This window comes from Columba livia, chromosome 3, assembly GCF_036013475.1.
Source record: "Columba livia isolate bColLiv1 breed racing homer chromosome 3, bColLiv1.pat.W.v2, whole genome shotgun sequence".
Lineage (NCBI taxonomy): Eukaryota > Metazoa > Chordata > Aves > Columbiformes > Columbidae > Columba > Columba livia.
Window position 1 is genome coordinate 105,696,062 of NC_088604.1, and position 23,201 is coordinate 105,719,262.

Consider the following 23,201-nt stretch of genomic DNA (forward strand, 5'->3'; position numbering starts at 1 on the left):
AATACAGAGATGTCAGGAGAAGTCTAAAATCTCAAACTGAATTTGTAAGTGTATAAAATAGTCCCCATCTCCTGGTTTCCTTGACCCTAATCTGGAGAAGAAATGACCCAACGAGGAAAATAATGGATTTGCTGTGTCTTACTCACAGAATCACACTTTCAGAACTCAGGCCTGTGAATGAATTTCGTTCGATTGTACGTATATTGATGTTGTCTTGAATATCTCTGAAAAATAGAATATGACAGAAATTACATCTTCTTGTACATCTATGATCATTTCAATTCAATATGTTATTTCAAATACAATATTTTTCCTAATAGACAGTCCAAGGAAGCATTGTACGCAGAGGTTGACTACTTAAGTTTTTAAGACATTTTGTCTGCAAAGCACAAATGTTATATTAAAGGCGGGACCATCCCCCTACTTCCCTCTCAAATAAGCTGAAGCTATCAAAATGCATAAAAGCACAGATCTTATAAACCTGAGGTAGATTAAATAGTTCCTCCAGGATACATACTACCCAGAAAATGCAAACTGAGGAGTTTCGAGGCCATCCTTTCTCACAGCCTCCCGACCAGAAGAAGGAAAATCCATTAGCCTTTTTGGCCTGATTCAGCAGGGTACCTACCAGCCCATGAATAATTCCCCTGCTGATGTCAATGGGGTTGCTTATAAGCTTTGTATGTGCTTAAGAACTTAAGACATGGGACCCTTGTCAATGTGGTTTGTTGAACTGACAAGTTCAGTCTTTCAGCAGTTTTGACTGATATGAGAAAAGGAACGGCAGATATACATTCTGTTGCTTGCTCAAAATAGACCTCAAAGAAGTTAAACAGTATTACTCATAATTTAGACTCAGGATATGGTTGCTTTCATGCTGTTTCTGTTAGAAAGCACAGAACAAAATTAATTATCTGCAAAGCTTGAAATTAGGCTTGGTTCCAAAATTATCTCATGCTGAGAGCTGAATATGGCCACAACTCTGTATTAACTGACACACAGGTCTCATTCTGCACAAGACCCATCAAGACCAATCTTTGAGTATTGGCACAACAGGAATTTTCTTATTGGCCTTGATGGGGTCAGGGTTTGAAACAAGGTCTAGTTTTGGACTTAAGCAGTATAAAGGGCTAGTTATTCTTACAGAAAAGTGAGGCATTTCACCTGGAAAAACCCAAACCTCTTGCTCATCAGGACACGGTAATTCAAATCTAGTTAAGACTGATGATGAACTTACAAGTATACAGGGGGAAGGCTCTGTAGCTCTGTATCTGTTGCATTTGCTTGATAGTTTCAGGGAGCCCTGAAATGCAGTCCTCAAAATTACAGTTGTTAAATCTATTACAGCAATTTATTCCTTATGTTATAGGTATGCATGCTATATTCAGGCTTCCCTCTCTATGTTTTCTATGCATTTTCATTCATATCAATGGCCATTGCTAAGACAATTGCAGGATTAAAGTTTCTGCACCTTGAAATCTTCTAATCAAAATTTGAGCATGCAGAACTTTGCCTGTGCATTAACAAATTCTCTTGTCCAATGACAGGAAAGAAATAGTTGCTTATCTTCTGAGTTTTCTGCTTATCCTAAGAACTGATTGAAAAATTTCTGTCCAGATTTTTTTCAGAAAAGAAAACCCAAACTTTTGCTGACAGGCATTTTTTAAAGAAAAATTGAGCTTTTACAGGAAAAAAGTGCCTGCTTTCACACAAGGTTTTACATATTTTTTTTCCCCTATTACCATTGAAATATTCCATAGAAAAATATAATTTGTTCTCTAGACAGTTTCTCATAAGCATGGCAGAGATATTTCCACAGCCCTGAGATCAGCAATTCTTGCCATGCAAGCCAGAGAACTGTCACCAGGTGGCAACAAATTTTCACTACCACCAGCCTGGTTTGGATTTCAACTGGTGAGAGAGGAGTAAAAGTCTGTTTATCCATCCCCTGGGCCATCCAGGCACACACTTAGAGGAAGAGTGGTCTGTAAAGTGCAAGCTATAACACTTTGTAGAAATAAGACCCGGGGAGAACTGAGATCTTTCAGGCCACATTATAATGGATGCCTACAAAATTACAACCCAAAATACTACCATGAAGCTAATAAGTGAACACAAGGGGAATCAAATCTTGAAAGGTTTTGTTGGAGCTGGAAAACATTCAAAGGGATCTTTTAAAAAGTGAAAAGTGGACATTAAAACTTACAGTAAAACTTTCTGGAAAGAGTGCACCTTATGGACAGCAGGTAAAAACCGAAGGCCAGTGTTTGATATTAACCTAAGGTGGAGAGAGCAGATGAAGATTATTCACTCTTCCCCAGGAACAAAATAATAATTAATAAAGAGGAAAGAACATTGGACTTAAAATGGTAGCCACAAAAGGCAGAGTTGAGTCACATACAGGGGTTTTGCCCATGGGAAACTTGGCATTGTAATGTGACAAGGGTTTTTGGCAAACCGTGAGCTCCACTGAAACCAAGGGAGAAATCCTGCCCTGGATAATTACACAGTCCCTCCTGATGATCTCAGGAAACTATCAATATTAATTTCCCAACCACATTGTAAGAAATCAGCTGCACAGACACAGAACAATTATTTTCATGGTAGCTCTTTCAAGACAAAAGTACAAACTCACCACAATTTCGACTTTCTACTGTAATAAAGGACACATTAATTCCACTGGAAATAACATTATTTCATGAAAATAAGGGAGAATTAGGATGCTTTATTCCCCAGCACCTCCCATAACAAGGAAGCAGATACACGGAAACATTTCAGCAGCTTGTGTGACTAGAAATGGGCCCAAGTCTCCGCGTTTAACTGCTTCCAGACTCTCACCACTTTGAACATCACTGGCTTCTGCATTGCAGTTCCTGTCCATGAAACACCATCCCAGGAATGATAACTCCAAAAGACAACTCTGTGCCTACAACCAGTAGTGAAACAGGGCCACAGGTATCCACAGAGCTGCATTGTGTCCAATTTTAGCAAATGTTGTTACCCAGAGCAGTAACAAAGGCAGGACAAGCATGATGCTGCCATGCAGCAGGAGGCAGCTGGTGGCTGCTGATGTCTGGGAGGGCTGAGCTCAGGAGGGAGGCAGAGTTCGGTTAGGCTGAGAGGTTTTCCCGGCCACCAAAATGTCTCATTATCATGCTGATGCTACCAAAACAAGACAATATTTAGGTTCTTGAAAGGACAACTATCTCTTTGTATTTTTAACGTGTCGGATGGTAGAGAAGGTAACATTTCATTGAGAATGTTGGAAAAACCCTAGTAGTACATGGAAAATATTTTTTATCTTGACACTTAAACAGAACAATGTTCTTTCACTACTGGATGTGATTTTTTTTTTCAAGATTAATTCCTGAATAATTGAATGGTGAAGAAAAGCACTGTCTGAGACTGGAAAAAAGAACAGGATTAATTTGATGTTTATTATGAGCCTAGATTATTTCAGGAGAGTTGTAACCTTTCGAGTTTCACAAACTGAACTGAAGCTAAACACCTATACATGACAACCAGATCCTAAATTTGGGCACTGAGGGTGACACACAAGTCATTCACTTGCATAGGTATTGCTCTGATCTCCCTGAGGTGGCATCTGGATATCCTCAATGTAGACATTGCAAAGCCAGCTTGTCATCTGTCTCATACGCACAAAAAAAAGTAAAGTACAGTGAACACTCAAGAAGCCAATTTGGGAAAGTTGCTGAAAAGTCATGGCTGTTTCATCTCAAGAGTCAGAGTAGTCCGACATTGCATTAGTTTAAAAATAACAGCTATCACATATGACCAAGAAAGCTCTACAAAACACATTTGAAAAATATTACATATAGTTAAATAGAAAGCATGATTAATGAAGTAGGTGGATTTCACAAGGGCCTTATTATTTAAAGTACTTCTGCACTTGTATTTTGTGAAAGGAGAATTAGAAGCAACAAATGAAGAACCTGTAACTCCCTCCTTACAATATTTTAAAGTACACTCTCTAAATTACTGGAGATGTACAGGAATTTAGTTGAAAGCTGCCTTTAATTTTAAATGAGTCATATGCTAAAAATTTATGCAATTCTTTCTACAAGCCACTTGTTAAACAGGAGTTATGCTATGCTTTTGCCTTAGTGGAAGTGAACTGCTGCCATGTCTTGTGTTGCTATTGCAGGACAGAGGAGAAGACATGAGAAGTTTCCTTTCTACAGTACTTCGCCAAGAAAATCTCCAGCGTCATGCTGCAGTAATGAAAGATGATGATACTCTAATATATGCTATTCAAATACTGCCTCCAATGCAACTTACTCCCAATGTATCAAAATAACACACTGGTTAGCAGGGCTTTCACCATACATGTATGAAGAAACATATCCAAGATCTTTGGTTGATGCCATAGTCCTTATCTTTCCAGTAATCCAAAAGTGTTCAGTGCTCAATTTGTACTGGTGTCATCTGAGCAGTATGAGATGAAGAGCAAAGCATCTTTGACAAATTATTACATTTTGAAGTAAATCTACAGGTGGCACAAAGCACTGATTGCACAGAGATACAGAACAGCGATTAGGAGCAGAAGAGGATGTTCTTTTAATTAATTGCAGAAAAAGAACTAAAAAGATATTTAGTTAGACTGCAGCCTAGATCCTCCCTCTCTTTTTATTCAACCAGCAAATCTCCAGAGGACTTTAAGTGGATAATCTTGTTAGGATGTAGATAATCCAATTTACTGAATATCTTTCCTGCAGGACAGTTTTGTCAATATATTTACCATATAACATATACATCCTTAGTAGCCTCAGTTTAAACAAGTGTCCTCTTTAATCTGTGTTATAACTGAGTCCCCCCTTGCCATGCATAAACAGCTCAGTAAGAACCTGTTTTTCAGAGGGCTGATGGCTGCTTTCCAAAGCATTAATTGTCTTTCTGAAAAGGCTTACTGCAGTCAGCACTTAAGAAACCATAGCACCCTGATCAGCAGAGAAAAAAAAATCTTTCAGGAACTAATTCCTAGAAGATTCTGGCTGCTTATCTCCAGATATAGCAACAAGCCTGCTCTTTTTAATGCCAAATTGGTTGGAACTACTCTGACAAAACTGGGAACACAGTTGACCTCATCAACTTATTGTGGGATTTGCTAAATTGCAAACCCGAAGTGGGCAGAGATAAATACAACATAACTCAGGAAGCATTATTTTTATATCCCTTAATCATGCTGGTTACTTTATACTGCATGTGAGCCTGACTTCACCCAGAGATTCCTCTGACTCACGTGTACCAGCCTTGCAGGCTAAACTGAGACTATAATCCACAATGCTAACTCCTGGGGCAAAATCTTTAACTGTGAGGCTACCATGCAAAAGGAAGGAAAAGAGCATTGCTTCTTTTTATTGAAGAGGCAAATCCATGCAAAGGGTCAGATAGATACTCTGTGGACTTGAGTGCATTTGCTGCAAATACAGGTTTGGGTTTAGGAAGCATACCAGGAACATGTGTGTCAGGTCCTCCACAAAGTAAGGCCAGGTAGGTGCAAGCATCTGCAAGACTCTGGAGTTGGGCTCTGTGCTCCACATGCAAACTATTTTGCAGGTAAAATATATGCTTTTGTGACCTAAATTTCCCTTCCTCTCCAACAATCCAACTGTATGCCCTCAAAATTGATCTGAAAAGAGTGTTAAATTTAAATCTTTCTATTTTAAGGTGAGATTGCTTAATGCAAGATGTTGACACATCCACTGTAAAAAAGAACCAAAGGACACAGATTACACATGAGAACTAATTCTGGAAAGAAAATAGGTTTGAAAAGCCATTATGACATTATTAAACAGACAATGCCACAGCTCTTCTTAATGAGAACCAGATAAATAATCTTGTACCCATGAAAAGGTCAATAAGTTACCATTTTGAAGCAGTCGGTATCTTTGGCATATATCCAGGAAGACCAATTAACAATTTTTTTCACTGCTTCTAAAAGACTGGTAAGAAATTTAAGGTTGTGTTTTTCTAGAATATTTAGAGTATTTCAGCATTGCATTTTTTAGCATTTTTCTCTCAGTGTTTTTGCCATACTAGTAATGATGATGCAGGAGACAAAGGGAGTAGGCTAAGTATGGAATCTGTACTCAAGCTGGCAGAGATAAAAGCCTATTAATGTTCGACAGCTAGTGGCTATAATGAGCCTTTGAAGTTGATGAGAGGACTGACAAGGCTAGCCAGAGCTTTTTGCCTGCCTATAAATGAGACCTAGTAGCTATGCAACTATTTTTGAAGCAGCACAGAGAAATCCTTGCAAGCAACATGTTGTAAAGGTCATTAAACTGATGGGCTGTGGTGTCTGGCCTCAATATCAGGCATTAACATCAATTCAGTTTTCTCTCTTTTTTTTTTTCTTTTTCTTTTTTTTTTTTTTTTTTTTAAACTACCAGTAAATATATATTTTGCTGTGAGACTTTCTGAACTCCAACAGTTCTCTCACAGCCATGACACTGTTGTGAGGAAGCAAACGGTGCATCTTATGTGCTGGCAGACTTCTACTACACCTTGAAACTTCAGGAGAACTAAATGAGCCCTGCAATGGGCAGGTTCTTGAGTCCCCTTGCTTTGGCATGCTGGTTGCAGCTGGGTCTTACGATACCTCTTTACACCGAGATACTGGTGTGCCTGTGCCAGCTGTTCTGCCTGGTAGTTCAGACTCGGAAGAGCTACAGAGGTCTATGGCAGGGTCTGCAGCAGAAGATTGGGCTAAGGACCTCTCTGAGTACAGGCCTCCATCTCCAGCTTTGCTGCCTTGATGTGGGCTATTTGGGAAGCTGGCATGGATCCCAGCTGGGGAGAAGGTACACCACATGGGCGACAAAAATATCCCAGTGGGACCAACATCAGGTTTGCTTTTCCACTCACACGCGACCCTGTGTATAGTTGGACAGAATATCCTAGTCTGTTGTGTTACAAGCTATTTATGAAATCACTTGCTATTCCTTTCTAACTTCCAGCAGGTAATGGGAGAATTAGGCTGTGATGTACAGAGGTTTGTTAGTTTCCCTTCACAGCCTTAAAATTTTTATCATTTCTCAAATAGTTGTTAATAACATTTCTATTTACAGAAACACTTAACCTCTTTTCTAAATTATTTTAAACTCTAGTCCTACATGTTTACAATATTTTACTTCTATATTGTGTAAAAAACAAATAAAAAAAACCCCAAAACACAACAACAACCAAAAACCAAACACAAACCCCATAAATCTGTTAACTTCCCTCAGTATCTTGCCTTATATTTTCACTAATTGACCCTTCCTCATATTTCACAGGAAGGTGAATATCAGGACTGGGTTATTTTTACCAGCTCCCATTTTGCAGCCTTCCATCAAAATTTCTGCTTTCTCATTAAATTAAGTCGCATTCTTTCAAACAGCATAACTCTCTGCCTTTTAAATGAGGATTTCTAAAAGGGAAAGCACCAGTGAGTGTAACAAGGGGATGGAGAAAGTGGCAATCTTTCCTACAAAAATGTGCCAAGAGGGAGCATGAAGGTACAACTGAGTGACCTGAGCACAATGTCATTTGGCATCACACCTGGCTCAGTGCTACTTGGAAGGGTGCTACAGGGAGCTCTGGCTCCTGACCCCCGTGGTGTGAATCAATGTAGCTCAACTGAAGCCAAAGGTGTCGCACTGATTTATACCCCAAGTGTTGCTACCTCAAATCTTGTCCTTAGCGTGAAAGACACATTCATCTGCTCAGATGCTCAGAGTCATGAGGCTTGCACCTGTTGTACTACTTACAGTCAAGCAAGCTTTTTGTTTGTTGGTTGGTTGGTTTTGTTTTGTTTTTCAAAAAACAACAGCACAGAAAGCATGCAGCATAAATCGATTAGTGGAGTAAACACCGAAGATGGACTTTATCAGTCTAAATTAGAGGAAAGCTTTATCACAGGAACGAAACTGATGGAAGTGTCCACAAATAAAATTTGAGAAAATTTCCTAACCACCAAATTATTGAGTTTCTGGAAAAGCCTCCCCTGGAAAAAAGAGAGAAAGCAGGAAACAGTGGAGAGCATAAAAAATTTCAATAAAGCACTTAATTACTGGGATTCATGGAGTGGAGCCAGTAAGAAACAGGATACAGTAGTCTGGGGAGTCTCCTCCTGTCCTGTGTGCCCACAAAATAGAATACCTTAAAAAGTACTCAAAATATATTTTCCTCTGATTTCAATCAGTGAGTAGAAATAGCTAAAGAGGAGAGGGGAATGGTTAGTTTGACAAGCAATCCTCCATATTTTTATTTTGTTGCTTCTATATGTAGAGCTTCTGCAGCTGAATTTTTATACATGTAGCATGTCTGAATATATGAGCCAACATGTATGGGAGTATGTAATAGCAAATGTTCAAAAGAGGGAGCATCCACTAAAGTAATGAGAAAAACCTCCACTATTTCAGATATTTAAAGTGGGGAGTTACCCTTTCCTTGCAACCTATAGTTCGTGTGTCCCACATTTAAAAAAATCACTGAAATTAGTTTGCTTATCATGTGTTCACAATTCTTCTTGCTGTTCTTCAATTTTGTATGAGATAAATGTGCCCTCATTCTTTCTAACCATCTGTACACCTGACAACTCTATTACCCATAACAGCTTGTTCTGGGGATTTTACATGGAACAAACAAATGCTGTGTTTTTGTTCATAGGTAGCCAGAATTATTCAAAGACAGCAGTCGCTACTGAATGACTCAGGCTTGAAACCAAAGGAAAAAGGCATATGGTATCTTCTCATGACAATGCAAATTTAAAACTTTATTTCCCTTCTGCCAAGAGAAAAGTCTGTGTTTCAGTTATGGACATGAAAAATAAATCAAGGCACCTGGTGAATTTGATAAAGTAGACACTGGTAAAAATACTGGAAAGAACGATAATCCTACTGCAACTCTGGCCACTTATTCCAGTTCAATGAGGGTTTAAATTACAATGATTTATGTAGTGCTAAATACAATTTATCTCTTAAAGTCCAAACCTTAAATCTCAAATCTTAAAGTTCAAATTAAAACTGACACTTCTTGGCATTTTTGAGCTCAGAACCTGCCAGATGCTAGCGATTTTCAGAGACCTTAAATGCTCATTAGCTTACTGGGAGCTATGCTTATTAGACCACTGACCTGATTTCACCCCATCTTTAAGAAATATCTAACCAGACAATTAAGCACTTACTCTTATGTACTCAAATGTAGAAATTATGATCATGATTCTTGATGAGTAAGGCTTCTTGTCTATGTAAGGAAAACAAGGTTAGGTATATGTGCTCAGGTGAACGGACACACAGAAGTTAAGCTAATATGCTGCTGGGTGTATATGTCACTGTTCAGCAAAGAACACTGTAGGAGCTTATTTAAGCTATGGCCATTAAGAACGATTACTGTTCAACAGAGTTCATTGGACTTCATTGGTGTATTATGCAGAGGAGAGATTATTAGTCATGTGAAGATCAGGTAGACACTAAAAGCTGTGAAAATATTTTTGGGTAACAGTTTATTTCAAGGATGGATCCAATTATCACTGAATTGTGATGGCAACACCATGGGACCAGATGTGGCAACCACAGTTGTGCAAGTGGCATTTTTGATGAGGCTGGCTAATGAAATAGAATCATACTATACACCCAAATGTTGGTATTCTAAGGTTTTAATAATCTCACAACAAGTGTTAATGAAAATCATTGCTATAGCACTGCCATTGCTAAAGAAAAGAGTATTTGAGTGCTTAATATAATGTGTATGAAGTATAACAGAAAGCAGAGCCACAGCAAAGAGAGATTTTGTCCCAAAGCTTTCAGGAGGAATTTCAACCTAAAGTTGTTTTTAAAGTCAGAAAAAAAAGGCCCAGCTCCTTTTCTCAACACTCAGTTTCAACCTTTTGCTTAAAAAGGCTCAAGGATCTTATGCATGTGTGAATACTCCATGTAGGGTATTATCTTCAGCTTTCCTGAGGTCTGTGTGCTGTTCTGGGGATGAAAATATGGATTCACAATGTACAACTAGCAGAGGGAGCGAGGGCATTATCCTGCTTTATGACCAGAAGTGGTCAGTACAGGTTGAACAGAAATATGCCTGCATAATTTAAAATTACTGTAGTACTTGCAAAGAACAAAAGATCTCACAAATATCTGAGGCTCGGAAGGTGTTGGAAGGCATCTTGATCAATGTACACAAGGTTGTTGGCCTTCTCAATTCTTCTGCAAAGAAAAAATGAAACATCAGCAAAGTATATCAATATATTGATCTTAAAGTATCTGTGGTTGCCCCATGACGCAGTGGTACTATATGCTGGTATTTTCTTTTTGACAGCAGAAGATCTGCATTATTTCAAATAGCAGTCTACCACCGACCAGCAGACACCACCACCTTTTGATATCAGCAATGGTTTGAAGATAAATTTCAGGCTGAGCAGGGAAAGAAAGAGACAGTTAGGTAAGAAGAAGAAAAAGACGAAGGAAGATTTCAAATGTTTCTTTATCACCATGAATTCTTCAGAGCTTACCTGAACCAAACAGTAAAACCTTTGATACTTGCCTATAATGAATCTTTATAATTGTCTCCTTTGAATTTAGATTGCTCATTACTTACATTTCATGTAGTTTGGGAAGGCTGGAAAACACATTTGCTTCTATGACCTCCAAGGCATCATTCTGTGAGATCTCTCTGAAAAATAGTTTAAAAGTGATAGAATCATAGAATGGTTTGTGTTGGAAGGGACCTTAAAGATCATTTAGTTCCAACCCCAACTGCCATTGACCTGGCCTTCAACACTTCCGGGGATGGAGCATGGACAATGCCTATGGGAAACCTTTTCCAGTGCCTCATCACCAAGTCAAGATATTTCAAGACACGGTGAAACACAGAATGGACAAGTGAAAAATTCACAAGAATCTTCTTCCTAGATTACTGATGAGTTTTAAAAACAAGGTGGATGTCAGGGAAGAGAACAGAGGTGCAGTCCTGCACCTCCTGCTGTCACCATTCCCTGTGTATTAGAAGGCAGCACCCGTCCATCATTGGCTATTGGATCTCTGACATCGCTAATTACTGACAGAGTTAAATGAAAGCTTTTAATTCAGTGAAGAAAAGAGGACATGAAAAGTGACTGAAATAGAGAAGAGAGCTAAAAAGTTCCCAAGAAACATGACACAACTTCAGCAGTAGGACATGACGTTGTCTTGACCTGACATAAATTACAGAAATTAGAATTTAGTCACCAGCAGACACATCCTTATTACCAGGAGCTGGAGACCACAGGTATGAAAAAGTCTACCATACCTTGGAGAAAACCTTATTTAATCTCTTTTATATACAATTAATGTCCACTTCCAGCCATAGAACTGCAGAATAAAAATGACCATTTTTCTGTTATCAACAGAATGCATCTCCTCCTGGTCCAGAATACGTATTTTTTTCCTTCCTTAATCTGTGAGATGGCAAAGAGATGGCTCAGGCTCCTGTGTAATGCAGAACTCAGGAGTTCTCTTGGTGAATCAGAGGGTAATTACTGCAGTGCAACCTGCCCTGATTAAATCCCTTATGCTGGCAGTGTCCAGGAAAGTTGAGTTAAAGACAGCTGTGCCAGAAGACTTAGAAATTGTGCAAGAATTCTATTTCCCAGGCTGAAGTCAGCTGTAGGAAACAAAATTTATAATATAGATATAACTCAGTGATAATGTAATGGTCTATTGGATTTTACCGGCAAAGTAATCCTGCATATCTTTGAAATGAAACCTTGGATAAATAGTCAGATTACAAACTGGCCAGCACTTGTTGCTGGATATCTTGTTCTTTTGAAATTATATTGATTGCAAACAGATTCTAACAGGCCTGAGGTAAAATAATAGATTGTAATGATAGATACAGAGCCAAAAAAATAATCACAAAAATTATTACAAGCAATATAAAATGTCTTCTACTTCCTTCTCACAACTGAATCATACCTGACAAATTACCTGTCAATTTAAGATACACAAAAGGCTTGCAAAAGAAGTTAAGTTACTCATCTGACCTTTTCTGCTTTAAAAAATGCCTCAGTGGTTTGATATTTTTTTATTTTAATAAGAAGCTCTCCCGCTTGTTTCCTCAAGGATTTTACAGAAGAAACTCAGCTCTCCTTTGGTCTGGGAGCTCTACACTCACTGGAAAAAAAGAAAATAAAAGTACCTGAGGTTTGACAATAAGTAGGTGGGGTGCAATGAGATCTGGGTGTGTTTAGCAGTGCTGAAGCACCAGCTCACAAGTGGACATGTTCCTCCTCATTATTTAGGTTTCCCCAGCAACAAAATACTTTGACTGAGACTGGGGTTCCTTCCTGCCATGCAAGGTACATGGCCATTGCAAAGGATGTTTCAAAGACTTTTTATGGTCTTCCTGTTAAAAGTAATCCATTATCAGATACACAGTAGAAGCAACCACTCCCTACACTGTACTTACAGGACAGTACAATTCATTTGCTTAACTACAGTCTAGAAGATGGGAGGCATCTCAGACTTTTAAAATTCAGATTAGTTTTGCTTGTGCTCTTTTTGGATGGTCAGCAGTATATGTGCCATTCCCCACAATTTAAAAAGCAGCTGCCTAGGAAAAAAAAAATCACAGGAAAAGCAAAACTTTTAATACCAACAAATCCATTTAGCTAGAAGAGATTTCATGCCACTGAACAGCTCAGATGAAAATGTTGCAGATTTGTTGGCCTTATATGGGTAAAAAGAAGTTTATTAAGAAACCATAATACAGTAGTGACCTCACCTGACAAATAGGGTAATCATTTTTTATGATCCAATCTGCTATCTAACTTTGATTCAACTTAGATGATACTTCTCTTTTAATGGAATGATTAAAACTGAGTGTTTCTGCATCAGGAAAGTGTTTTGGTTCCTAAGATTGGGGTGGGTTATAGGCTTTGTTTTGGTTTGGAAAATGGAAGATACTGATCTGATTAAAGTAGGGCACAAGCTGGCCATGGCACTTTGGAAGGCGTGAAGAACGCATGGTTAAGAAAGGAATGAAAGAGAGGCAGGAAGATATGAATCTCTACATGATTTTTAAAAGAATTAAATGACACTTGTAGGAGGGGAGTGTTTCTGCAATTTGGGGAAATGCTTGGCTTTCATTCTAATATTCCTATTTACAGGTACAAAAGCTACAGAATTTTTTTTTTCTGTCTATTTCAAATGATTTTTGTAGTCTTCCAGCTCAGGCAAACGACTACTGCAGCCATTGTGGTTATGGGCCACTCAAGACAAGTGAAAGGAACAAAAGGGAAACTCATCAATGGCAGAAGGCAGGAACCCAGCTGTTTTTGTGCTTTTTCTTCTGTGTTCAGGGGACAGCAGGGGATGAGGGAAAAGGACGAGACCCTCTCTCCCCAGCAATGAATTGTGCATCCTCTGCCACACTCTCCAGGAAATCCTGTTAGTGATGACCTTACTTATCACTGTTCTTCACAAATGAATCCCAGTTTACAGCCCTAAAGTGTTGTTTTCTGACAGAAGGCCATCGCTATTCTTGTCCTTTGGGGTGTACACATATGTGTTACAGGCTGTCCTTCAGGTAAGAAGGATAAATTTAAGAAAAAAAAAACGTTCAGATCAGTCACAGATTGTGAACAGTGGGCAAACACTAGTCGACATTTTGGTTGCACAGTTTGCACGAACAATTTATTCATACCTGGCAAAAAATGCACACCCTGCTCATGGGAAACCAAAAGAACATAAGCTTGGATACAGCTGTCTCTGGTGTTAAAAGTACCAACCACTGCTGCTCACATCAAACAACCAACTCGTCAGACTCAGATCCTCTGTAGAGGACAACAAATAATACATGCAGCAGCAGGTACAAACAGAAAAAAGGGGATTGCTGGCTAGTATTTGTGCAAGTGATTTGTCTTACAGTATAAATACACACAGACAGATGATTGCTCATAATGCGTATCTTATTATATGTCATCACGAGACAAGATGGGACTGTTATTACATTGTTTGTTTGCAATGAATGATACTATTAGCTTTACTGCTAGCTTTCACAGCAAACACAGATCACAATCTAGGCATCATTTCTGATGCATGTAAGCCTTCGAATAGATGCAAAACAATCAGGGACAATTTCTTAAAAAAAAACAAACCTCCAAAGCCCCAAACCACTCAGTGATTGCAAAGTGCTTGGGCATCTGCTAAACTTAGTTTCCACTCCCTGCACAGCTCTATTGAAGCGAACAGTGATCCTCAAAAGCGCTAATTGTTTACTCAAACGCAACCTAAAAGAGGAAAATCTATTCAGTAAAAATGTTTTACATATGCATAAAGGATGATTTGTTTTATTTTTCTTCAAAAAGAATGTGAGACTTCAAGGTGTGACAACATCACACCACTAAGGTAATTCCTCTAATTTGCCACTAACGTAACAAACTAATTGTTATTACTTAGTCACAAGCGTCTCACTACAGTGCAGCATTTCCGTGTGCAAGAGGCAGAGCCAGTGACAGTAATGAGAGACAGAAAAGAAAGAGGAGAAGGAAGGTGCTGCCTAGTGGCAGTACAGTCTCAGCTCAGCTCAGCCTGCAAAGCTGCCCTTAGGCAGGGCTGGGAGTACATCTTCATGACATCTGTGACAGAGCCCAGCTTGAAGTGTAGGAAGTATTCCTCTTCAAACCAGCTGCACTCAAAGCTCGACCCATAAAAATCAAGATACATTGAAATGGCCTTTTAAACAATTCTATTAGCAAGGAATTTATAGTTCATGGCAGTTTCTTTGAAGTCCTCTAAAGAAAAAGTCTCTTAGACTAATCAAAGTCTTACAGCAAAAGCAAGACTGTATTAAACTCACAAACTAATGGTCTTGCAGCCAAGTGGTCTCACATTTCAAAATAATGAAAGAATAAAAGACTGGACACTTATATGTCTTTTATGATAAGAATTCCTTTCAGGATCAGAGCAGGGCACACAGACAGAGACAGGGTCACAGAATCACAGAATGTTAGGGATTGCTACAAAATGTATCTATTTAAAACAAATATGTGTGTATGTATGTGCGAATATATACGGATACAGAAGTTTAATATAGATGAGTAAGTGGCAACTTGTGTCAAAGAAAAGCAAAGTATTCTCATTGCAGAAGACCACCTTAGAGGCAGATCACTAACTGTAATACTAGCAGCAGGAGTGGCACAGAGTAAGTGGTGCCCAACTGGTGAGCTTGGCTCTATGACAACTACAGTAAATGTGGGATTTATGGTTTTCTGGATATTGTCTCCCTATGGCAGACTAGCAGAGGAGGCTGCCTGGTTTGTTGAGGTTTCTCAGGCACTTTTTTGGTGCATGCACCTTGCCCACAGACATAGCACCTGCTGTAAAGGGGGAATTTCATTGCCCTCCTCTGTAGCACTGGGTGTGAACCCTCCCTGCAAACTCCTGCATCTTTCCTTAGATTCCCTTCCAGAGTAGATACGTACGTAAGCTATACACTTGATACATCCTAACTGGGCTTTTTGGCCTTTTATCATCAGCCTTTGGGACAATTTTTTTTGTGGCATAAGTCTCCTGTGGATTCCTGTGAACTATTTTTGCTCTATAGGTACCTAAAATTAGCAGTGATACTGGAGGTGTCAGGTACTGATTCCCAGAGCAGCTGGCCTCACTGGGCTCTCTGCAGTGCAACAAATCATTTGCATTGTTTTGCATTGATTTAAGGGAAAAAGTAAGAGAAAAAAAAAAAAAAGATCAAAAATTTTTATCTTCCTGCTGCTTTCTTTAAATATAAATGTGCTTTAGAAAAATTTGCCACGTCAGTTTTACTTGATAGTTTGACTGATGCCACAATTTATGTCAAGCTTAAGAAGGAATTAGCAGTGGTGTGGTGTCACACAGGTAATCCTGCCCAGCATTCATTGGGTGAGCATCCCTGGGAACGGCCTGTGATGTGTCTGAACTGAAAAATTTAACACCTGGCTACCTCGGTCTCCACGTTGTAGATGGAGGAGCTCTTATTTCTTTCTATCTGATCAGAAACAAGCCAGTTTGAAATCACGTTTTGAAAACTTCCCTCTAGAGTGACAGCCAAATGCTACTACATTGATTTAAGCAGGTTACAAAAGAAAAGCTATTTTTCTTAAAAGTATTAGAGACTTCTGACCTTCTTAAAGATAGATATTTGACACTTTCTCCTGCCACTTCCCTTGTGAACATGAAAAACATGTCTCCCTGCCATGATTTATTGAACACTAGGGAGTTACAGGCTAATATATCTTAGCAGTTATTGACATTTCAAAGATGAATTCAAGCACTGCCTCTTCTCATCATCTCTTTACTTTGCTGAAGATATATACACACGTTGTACTGACCTGACTAAATAAGTGGGATAGTCATTTAACCAACTGAGTATTAACGGTGATTTCACAGTTAGAGAAAAATAATGTATATGTAAGTCTTTGAAGGAGATTATCAGAAGGCACCAATACTGTGTTTTCCTGCCTTCTCCAGAGGGCATGACACCATATTCTCAAATAAATCAGTGCAGGCATGGGAAAAATAAAATGCAATTTTTCACAGAGCAGACAGAAGCAAAGGAGATTTTACTTCTATTGGTGCTTTAGCACTATGCCAGAAATCCAGATGAAAGTCTGTTGAGAGTTTGGTTGCATCAAATTAATTGTCCGTCTAACAGTTTTAAACTGGTCTCTCTAATCAGAAAAAGTGTGCTATTCGTTTGCAGAATTGGAATATTATAAAAACTGGATCTGATAGCAGAAGCTACATCATTATAAGAACTGATTTTATAATAAGTACAGTTTGGGGGGATAGATATCTTCTCATACTCTGGCACTAAGGGATGTATCATACTAGTTTTAGTTTATTGTCAGAAAAGTTGAAAATGCGGGAAGCTTTGTAGAGTCAAACAAGCAAGGACTGAATGTTTGGAGGAAATGGCAGCTTTCTGCAGAAATGCTGGCTCCATACAGGCAACCCAGAGAGATGGGGTTTTAATTCAGTGCCTTCCAGTCACTGGGGCAGATGTACCCTCTGCCCCCTGCATTCAGGCATCGTGACGTTTTAGCTTTGACTATGAAAGCTTCTAGGGAAGGCAGAAAAATGTCTCTAAAATAAAGACACACAGTCTAGCAATGTCATTTCTTTCTCAGACATGATGGGTTCCAGAAGATCTTGAGATCATGCTGGCAGATAAAGATGGTTTTTCAGCCAAGGGGGGGACCTGTCGGTTCAAAGATCCTGACATAAGCTTCATGCCCACCTGTAACTCCTTCCACGGAAATGGGCAAGAAGCATTTATTTCTACTTATCTTTTATTAGTTCTCTCTTGGCTTTGATAGCCAGCTAATGATTAACAGTTTTATTCATATGAACTAGGAAGATGAGATTACATTTGGGATAATCACTCAGACTGAAGGAGTAAATGGGAACCCTCCATTCAGAGGAGACTGAATCCTGCCTGACCTGGATACTCTTCCTGGGTAAAATGTGATTCAAATAAATTTCTGGGGAAAATGAATAGGCAAACTGTCCTGGAGTGGGAGAATGTATGGTTTCCAGGACCCAAAGTCTAGTGATAGACTTTGCAAAAAGACCATCTTGAAGTAGATGCTTCCAGACACTTCAACAGACAGTTATGGAATGCTTTAAGAAAGCCCACATGGGCAAGAGTTGCCTCTGGAGGACAGTTCATTACTAACCCCAATGTGTTACAAAAATGGGAAGATCCGGAATAACAAGTGCCTCAGATATGCATGATTGAACTATTTAGGTAAGAAGGAAAATTGTGAGAAAACCCCTCTCCCTCCTCAGCTCTTGCATTAAAAATGTTGCGAGGTTTATGAGAGGACTCTGAGAATTCACCAGAGCAAATCATGCAGTATGTTACACGCACTTCAGTGAAAATAAATCCCCATGATTTGACCCATCATGAGAAAAAAATTAGCATTGCCTAGTGTTAAACACAATTACTAATAAAGACACCATCTTGCACCTAACACCATCCAATACATCTTTCAAATGTCCTCCTGAAGGGATTTAAGCTTCTCTTATTCAATGTTACCTTCTTTGTGTGAAATATCTTTTTCCAGCACAAAGATTTCCTTCTGTCTTCTTTTCTGTTTGCATTCATTCTTCCCTTCCATAACAACTACTTCCTGTTCTTGTGGTTTGTGTATAATTGAGGCCTTGACCCTATAAATTCTTATACTTGAGCTTTGGCTCTTTTCTCAGCCAAGACCCTACTGCATAAATATTTGTGTGTTTGAGGTCCTCAGATATAACCTATCTGAGAAAGGGATCTTCTTTTATGCTTCTGAAGTTAAAACCAAATCTATTCCTTGTAGCAGACTGCTAGAGAAAATGCGAGCACTAGCAAGAAGATACTGAGCTAAGAGCCTTATAAAACAAGCGTGCGACAAGAGATATTTATATGGTTGCAACGCTATGCTATTATAAGCAGAAAAACTTAACACATAACCCAAATCTGCAGGTTCTGTGTTGGAGGATGCATAGACGACATATTATAGAAACATGGGATTGACATACATCCCTAATCCTTTTGCCAAGGGTCTAATGGCAACAATGAGAGTTTGATTCAATGTATCTAGAATCTCATTTGACAAATAACTGAACAGATCTCCACTATGAAACCATGGAAAATCACATGCTTCTACCTGAGTTTCCCTGAGAAAAAAAACCCTCTTGATCTACAAAATCTGCAAGACTGCACACAGATAAGAAAGTCTTAATGGGGTGAATGGAGCATGTCCTAATACTTGGTCCAAAATCTAACCCATTAATATGTTTCTATGCTGTGTGTGCATGCACACAGTATTGTAATAAAAGCAATGAAAACAATAGGCCCAATGGCCACATGATGGTGCTTAGTCACTAACATCAATGAACAGCAGCCTTTCTGCACATCAACTCCATTTACAAGGAAATTGCTCAAGTACTCCAAGAAGGGCTTCTGCCAGAACTGTGCTGTGTAACTCAGGCTTGTAGAAACACTACACAAACCCAGGCTTCCCACTATCATCTACTGTTACAGTGCTTTTATACGAAAGGCCTCAGGCTGGAGCCAGCCCTTTGATGGAGAGGCTTCAGTACTGATTCCCCCAGAGTAGTCTCCGTAGGAATGAGGCAAAACCCTTGAGAACCTGAAGGCAATTCCTGGCCACATGGGAACAACCTGTTTCTCCCACATAAGAGCACTTTGATCTCCCTGGGAGCCTGTTTCCTCCATGCTATCCTGGGTCATATCTAACTGGGGACACAGGGAGAAGCTGGAGCTAGACATGATGCAAAAAACATTATCTGAAGTAGTTCTTCCTTCTTCATCAAGGGGAAAGAGGAATCTTCATCCCCAGCCACACCACTTGAAGAAGGAGGCTGAACAAGAAACGTGGTTTGAATAAAAAACCATGATGTTTTATTTAGAAGTTGCTCTTTCTATTCCTTTGCTGTACTGCATTGCATATACTTACGATATTCTTCTGTCTGGCCTCCTCTATTGATGTAAATAAACTGGAACAGACAGTGTTTCTACAGCACACAAGGCTAGCAAAACCTTTTTTGTTTCCAGTAAAGCACTTGGAAAAAATACTACTGATAAGTGGGGGGTAAAAAATGCTGAAGAGATCCCAAACCACAAAAATCATCATTTGGAAAAGTCATGTTGATGAAATACTCCTAAAAATTTTTTTAAAAGAAAAATTTTTTAAAAATTTTTTAAAAGAAAATTAAATCCATAATTTCTCATTACTACCATTACTTCAGTGGAGACTGAAAGAGATCTCAGACTTTGCAGCAGAAAGCATGGAAATCCATTGGTTTTATTTCATATATTAGATCTTCAATTCCATTAACATTCTACATTTTAGAGGAGTGTATATTATCTTGTAATTTTAAATAAGTATTGTCACTAGAAAGCACACAGGTCAATATGCAAAAGGACACAGAAGTACACAAACTTGAAGGCAGTCCCACAAGAACAATTTAGTTTTCAGATTTACAGTTTTGTGTATATGTTAAATACTGAATTTAAAATTAAAAGACAACTGCTATACTCTTTCTTCCATCAGACTGAAAACAAAACATGTGGTTTTAGATTATTTTAATGGGAAAACGAAGACACAAATATAACACATAGTGTGGAACAATATCAGAGCTCCCTCTGAAAGATGTTCTATCTTGAACTTCCTGAAACCCCTAAGGTTTTGGCCTGGGGCACTGGGCAGGAGTGTGTTTTTCTTACATACAGAAAGGTACACCATAGAGAAAGCAACCAGCAGTGCTAGCACACACCTCATTTTTCTACACAAAGGTAACAAGGTTTCAGTATACTCTTGCTATTACCTCTGCAGGCTCTGCAGGACAGCTCTGGTTAAGAAATTCCCCAGGTGAATCCCTTGTGCCCCATGGGAGCCTTTGGTGAGGACAGATTAGACAGCATCTAGGTAGAAGTGCTTTTAATTTCTGTTTCCCCTGGGGGATGAATTACTAGTAGCATTAAGTGAGTGCTGAAAAATAGCAGGCTCAGGACTTGTCTCTACAGGAGTAACACAAAGCCCCAAACCAGATGCTTTGGTTTTATTGCTGGAGTAACTTTATTCTGACTTAGTTAATCCTAATCCACTTAAGCACTTTTTTTTTTTTTCTTCTTTTTTCCTTCAAATGGTACTTCGTAATTTCTAATCAATTTTATATCTTTTTTTTTCAGTTAAACTAACACAACTCTGTAAGCATACAAGTCCCAAGAAGTCACAGGGAGCATACTCCATTTATTTATGAGACCTGTTAAAAGAGATTCATGCTACACAGTGGCTGCATTTATGCTCTCTTTTTTCTTTGTGTGCTGCTAAGTGCAATTTAAGGACATTCTTCCAGTGAAGACTGAGAGGAGCAGAGAAACTCACGTTCACACAGGCATGACCTGAATTCAACACACTCCTATCTCTCATCTAGTCCTGTGACTCTCCTAGATACATTTTGCCTCATCGTTCAACTGTGCAGAAAGGCAGCAACAAGATGCATGCTCTCATATCCTCCTCCTCCTTAAAGACGTGCAGATAGAGAATCATTAGGAGAGCTGAGATTTTCGCGTGACATGACTAGTTAGTAGGGTGCCAAAGGAGGAGAAGGAAGAACCCTATTAAACAGGGAAGAGTGCCGTTCATTTTCCTTAGGGTCACATTTAGTTAAAAATAAGGTGAAAAAACTCTATTAGAAGTGACTGGCAAGATCTTCCATTTATCCACAGATGAGGCTGGGGGCAGCCTCAGCTGGAGCAACCATGAGATGGTGGAGTTCAGAATCCTGGTGGAAGAAGTAGGACAGTAAGTAGGATTGCAACCATGGACTTCAGCAGGGTGAACTTTGGCCTCTTCAGTGTCCTACTTGGAAGAATCCCATGGGATAGGGCTCTAGAAGGTAGGAAGGTCCAAGAGAGCTGGCTAATATTCAAACATCACTTCCTCCAAGCTCAAGACTGATGCATCCCTATGAGCAAGAAATCAAGTAAAGGGAGTAGCAGGCCAGCATGGATGAATAAAGAGCTCCTGTTGAAACTCATGTGGAAGAACAATTTTTATGTAGTGTGGAAAAAGGGGACACCACCTGGGGGGAATATAAGGAGAGTGTTAAAATATACAGGGATGTGGTGAGGAAGGTTAAGTGTCACTTGGAATTAAATCTGTCCAGGGGTGTCAAGGACAACAAGAATGGCTTCTTCAAATACATCAGCAGGAAAAGGAAGGTTAGGGAAAATGTTGGTCCACTGCCCAATGAGGTGGGTGCCCTCGTGACGAATGATACAGAGGAGGTAGAGTTACTGAATGTCTTCTTCACTTCCATCTTTACCACTAAGACTCGCCCTCAGGTATCTCAGACCCTGGAGGCAAGAGAGAAAGTCTGGCAAAAGGAAGACTTCCCCTTGGTTGAGGAGGATCAGATTAGAGATCATTTAGGCAAACTGGACATCTACAAATCCATGGGCCTTGATGGGATGCACCCATGAGTGCTGAGAGAGCTGGCAGATGTTTTTGCTAATCTGCTCTGCATCATCTTTGAAAGGTTGTGGAGAACAGGAGAGGTGCCTGAGGACTAGAAGAAAGACAACATCACTCCGGTCTTCAAAAAGGGCAAGAAGGACAACCAAGGAAACTACAGGCCAGTCAGCTTCACCTCCAACCCTGGAAAGGTGATGGAACTTGAATGTCAACTCCAAGCATGTGGAGGAAAAGAAGGTTATCAGCAGTAGACAGCATGGGTTCACCAAGGGGAAATCATGTTTGACGAATCTGATAGCCTTCTACGATGGTATGATTGGCTGGGTAGATGAGGCAAGACCAATGAATGTTGTCTACCTTGACTTCAGTAAGGCTTTTGATACCGTCTCTTGCAACATCTTCATAAGTAAGCTCAGAAAATGTGGGTTGGATGAGTGCACAGTGAAATGGATCATGAACTGGCTGGATGGCAGAGCTCAGAGGGTTGTGATCAATGGTGCAGAGTCTAGTTGGAGGCCTGTAGTTAGCGGGGTTCACCTGGGGTCAGTACTGGGTACAGTCTAGTTCAGCCTGTTCATCAATGACCCGAATGAAGAGACTAAGTGCACCCTCAGCAAGTTTGCTAATGGTACCAAAGTGGGAGGAAGGGCTGACACACCAGAAGGCTGTGCTGCCATTCAGTAAGACCTGGACAGGCTGGAGGATTGGGTAGAGAAGAACCTGATGAAATTCAGCAAGGGCAAGCTTAGAAATAACCTCAGGCACCAGTACAGTTTAGGGGTAGACCTGCTGGAAAGCAGTACTGCAGAGAGGAACTTGGGAGTTCTGGTTTACAACAGGTTGACCATGAGTCAACAATGTGCCTTTGTGACCAAGAAGGTCAATGGTATCCTGGGGTGCATCAGGAAAAATGTGACCAGCAGGTCAAGGGACTCTGCTCTGGTGAGGCCACATATGGAGTACTGTGTCCAGTTCTGGGCTTCCCAGTTTAACAAAGACAAGGAATTACCGGAGAGAGTCCAGAAGAGAGCTATGAGGATGATTAGGGGTCTGGAGCATCTTTCTTATGAGGAAAGACTGAGAGAGCTGAGTCTGAGAAGAGAGGGCTGAGAGGGGATCTTATGCTTACAAATGTCTCAAGGGCAGGTGTCAAGAGGATGGGACCAGACTCTTTTTAGTGATGCTCAAT

General features: G+C 39.7%; 1 protein-coding gene across 3 annotated transcripts in view; it reads right to left on the minus strand.

Annotated features, from left to right (window-relative positions):
* FSHR (follicle stimulating hormone receptor) overlaps positions 1-23,201 on the minus strand; it is an 86,510-nt gene that overhangs the window by 18,790 nt on the left and 44,519 nt on the right. For 2 of the 3 annotated variants that reach the window (XM_065058770.1, XM_065058768.1), the window contains exons 3-6: positions 10,603-10,677; positions 10,137-10,211; positions 2,207-2,278; positions 147-224 (exon numbers count right to left, since the gene is read on the minus strand). In XM_065058770.1, coding sequence (XP_064914842.1) covers positions 147-224; positions 2,207-2,278; positions 10,137-10,211; positions 10,603-10,677 — 300 coding nt within the window. The remainder of the gene's footprint in view (positions 1-146; positions 225-2,206; positions 2,279-10,136; positions 10,212-10,602; positions 10,678-23,201) is intronic. The other variant, XM_065058769.1, reaches the window with a different exon arrangement.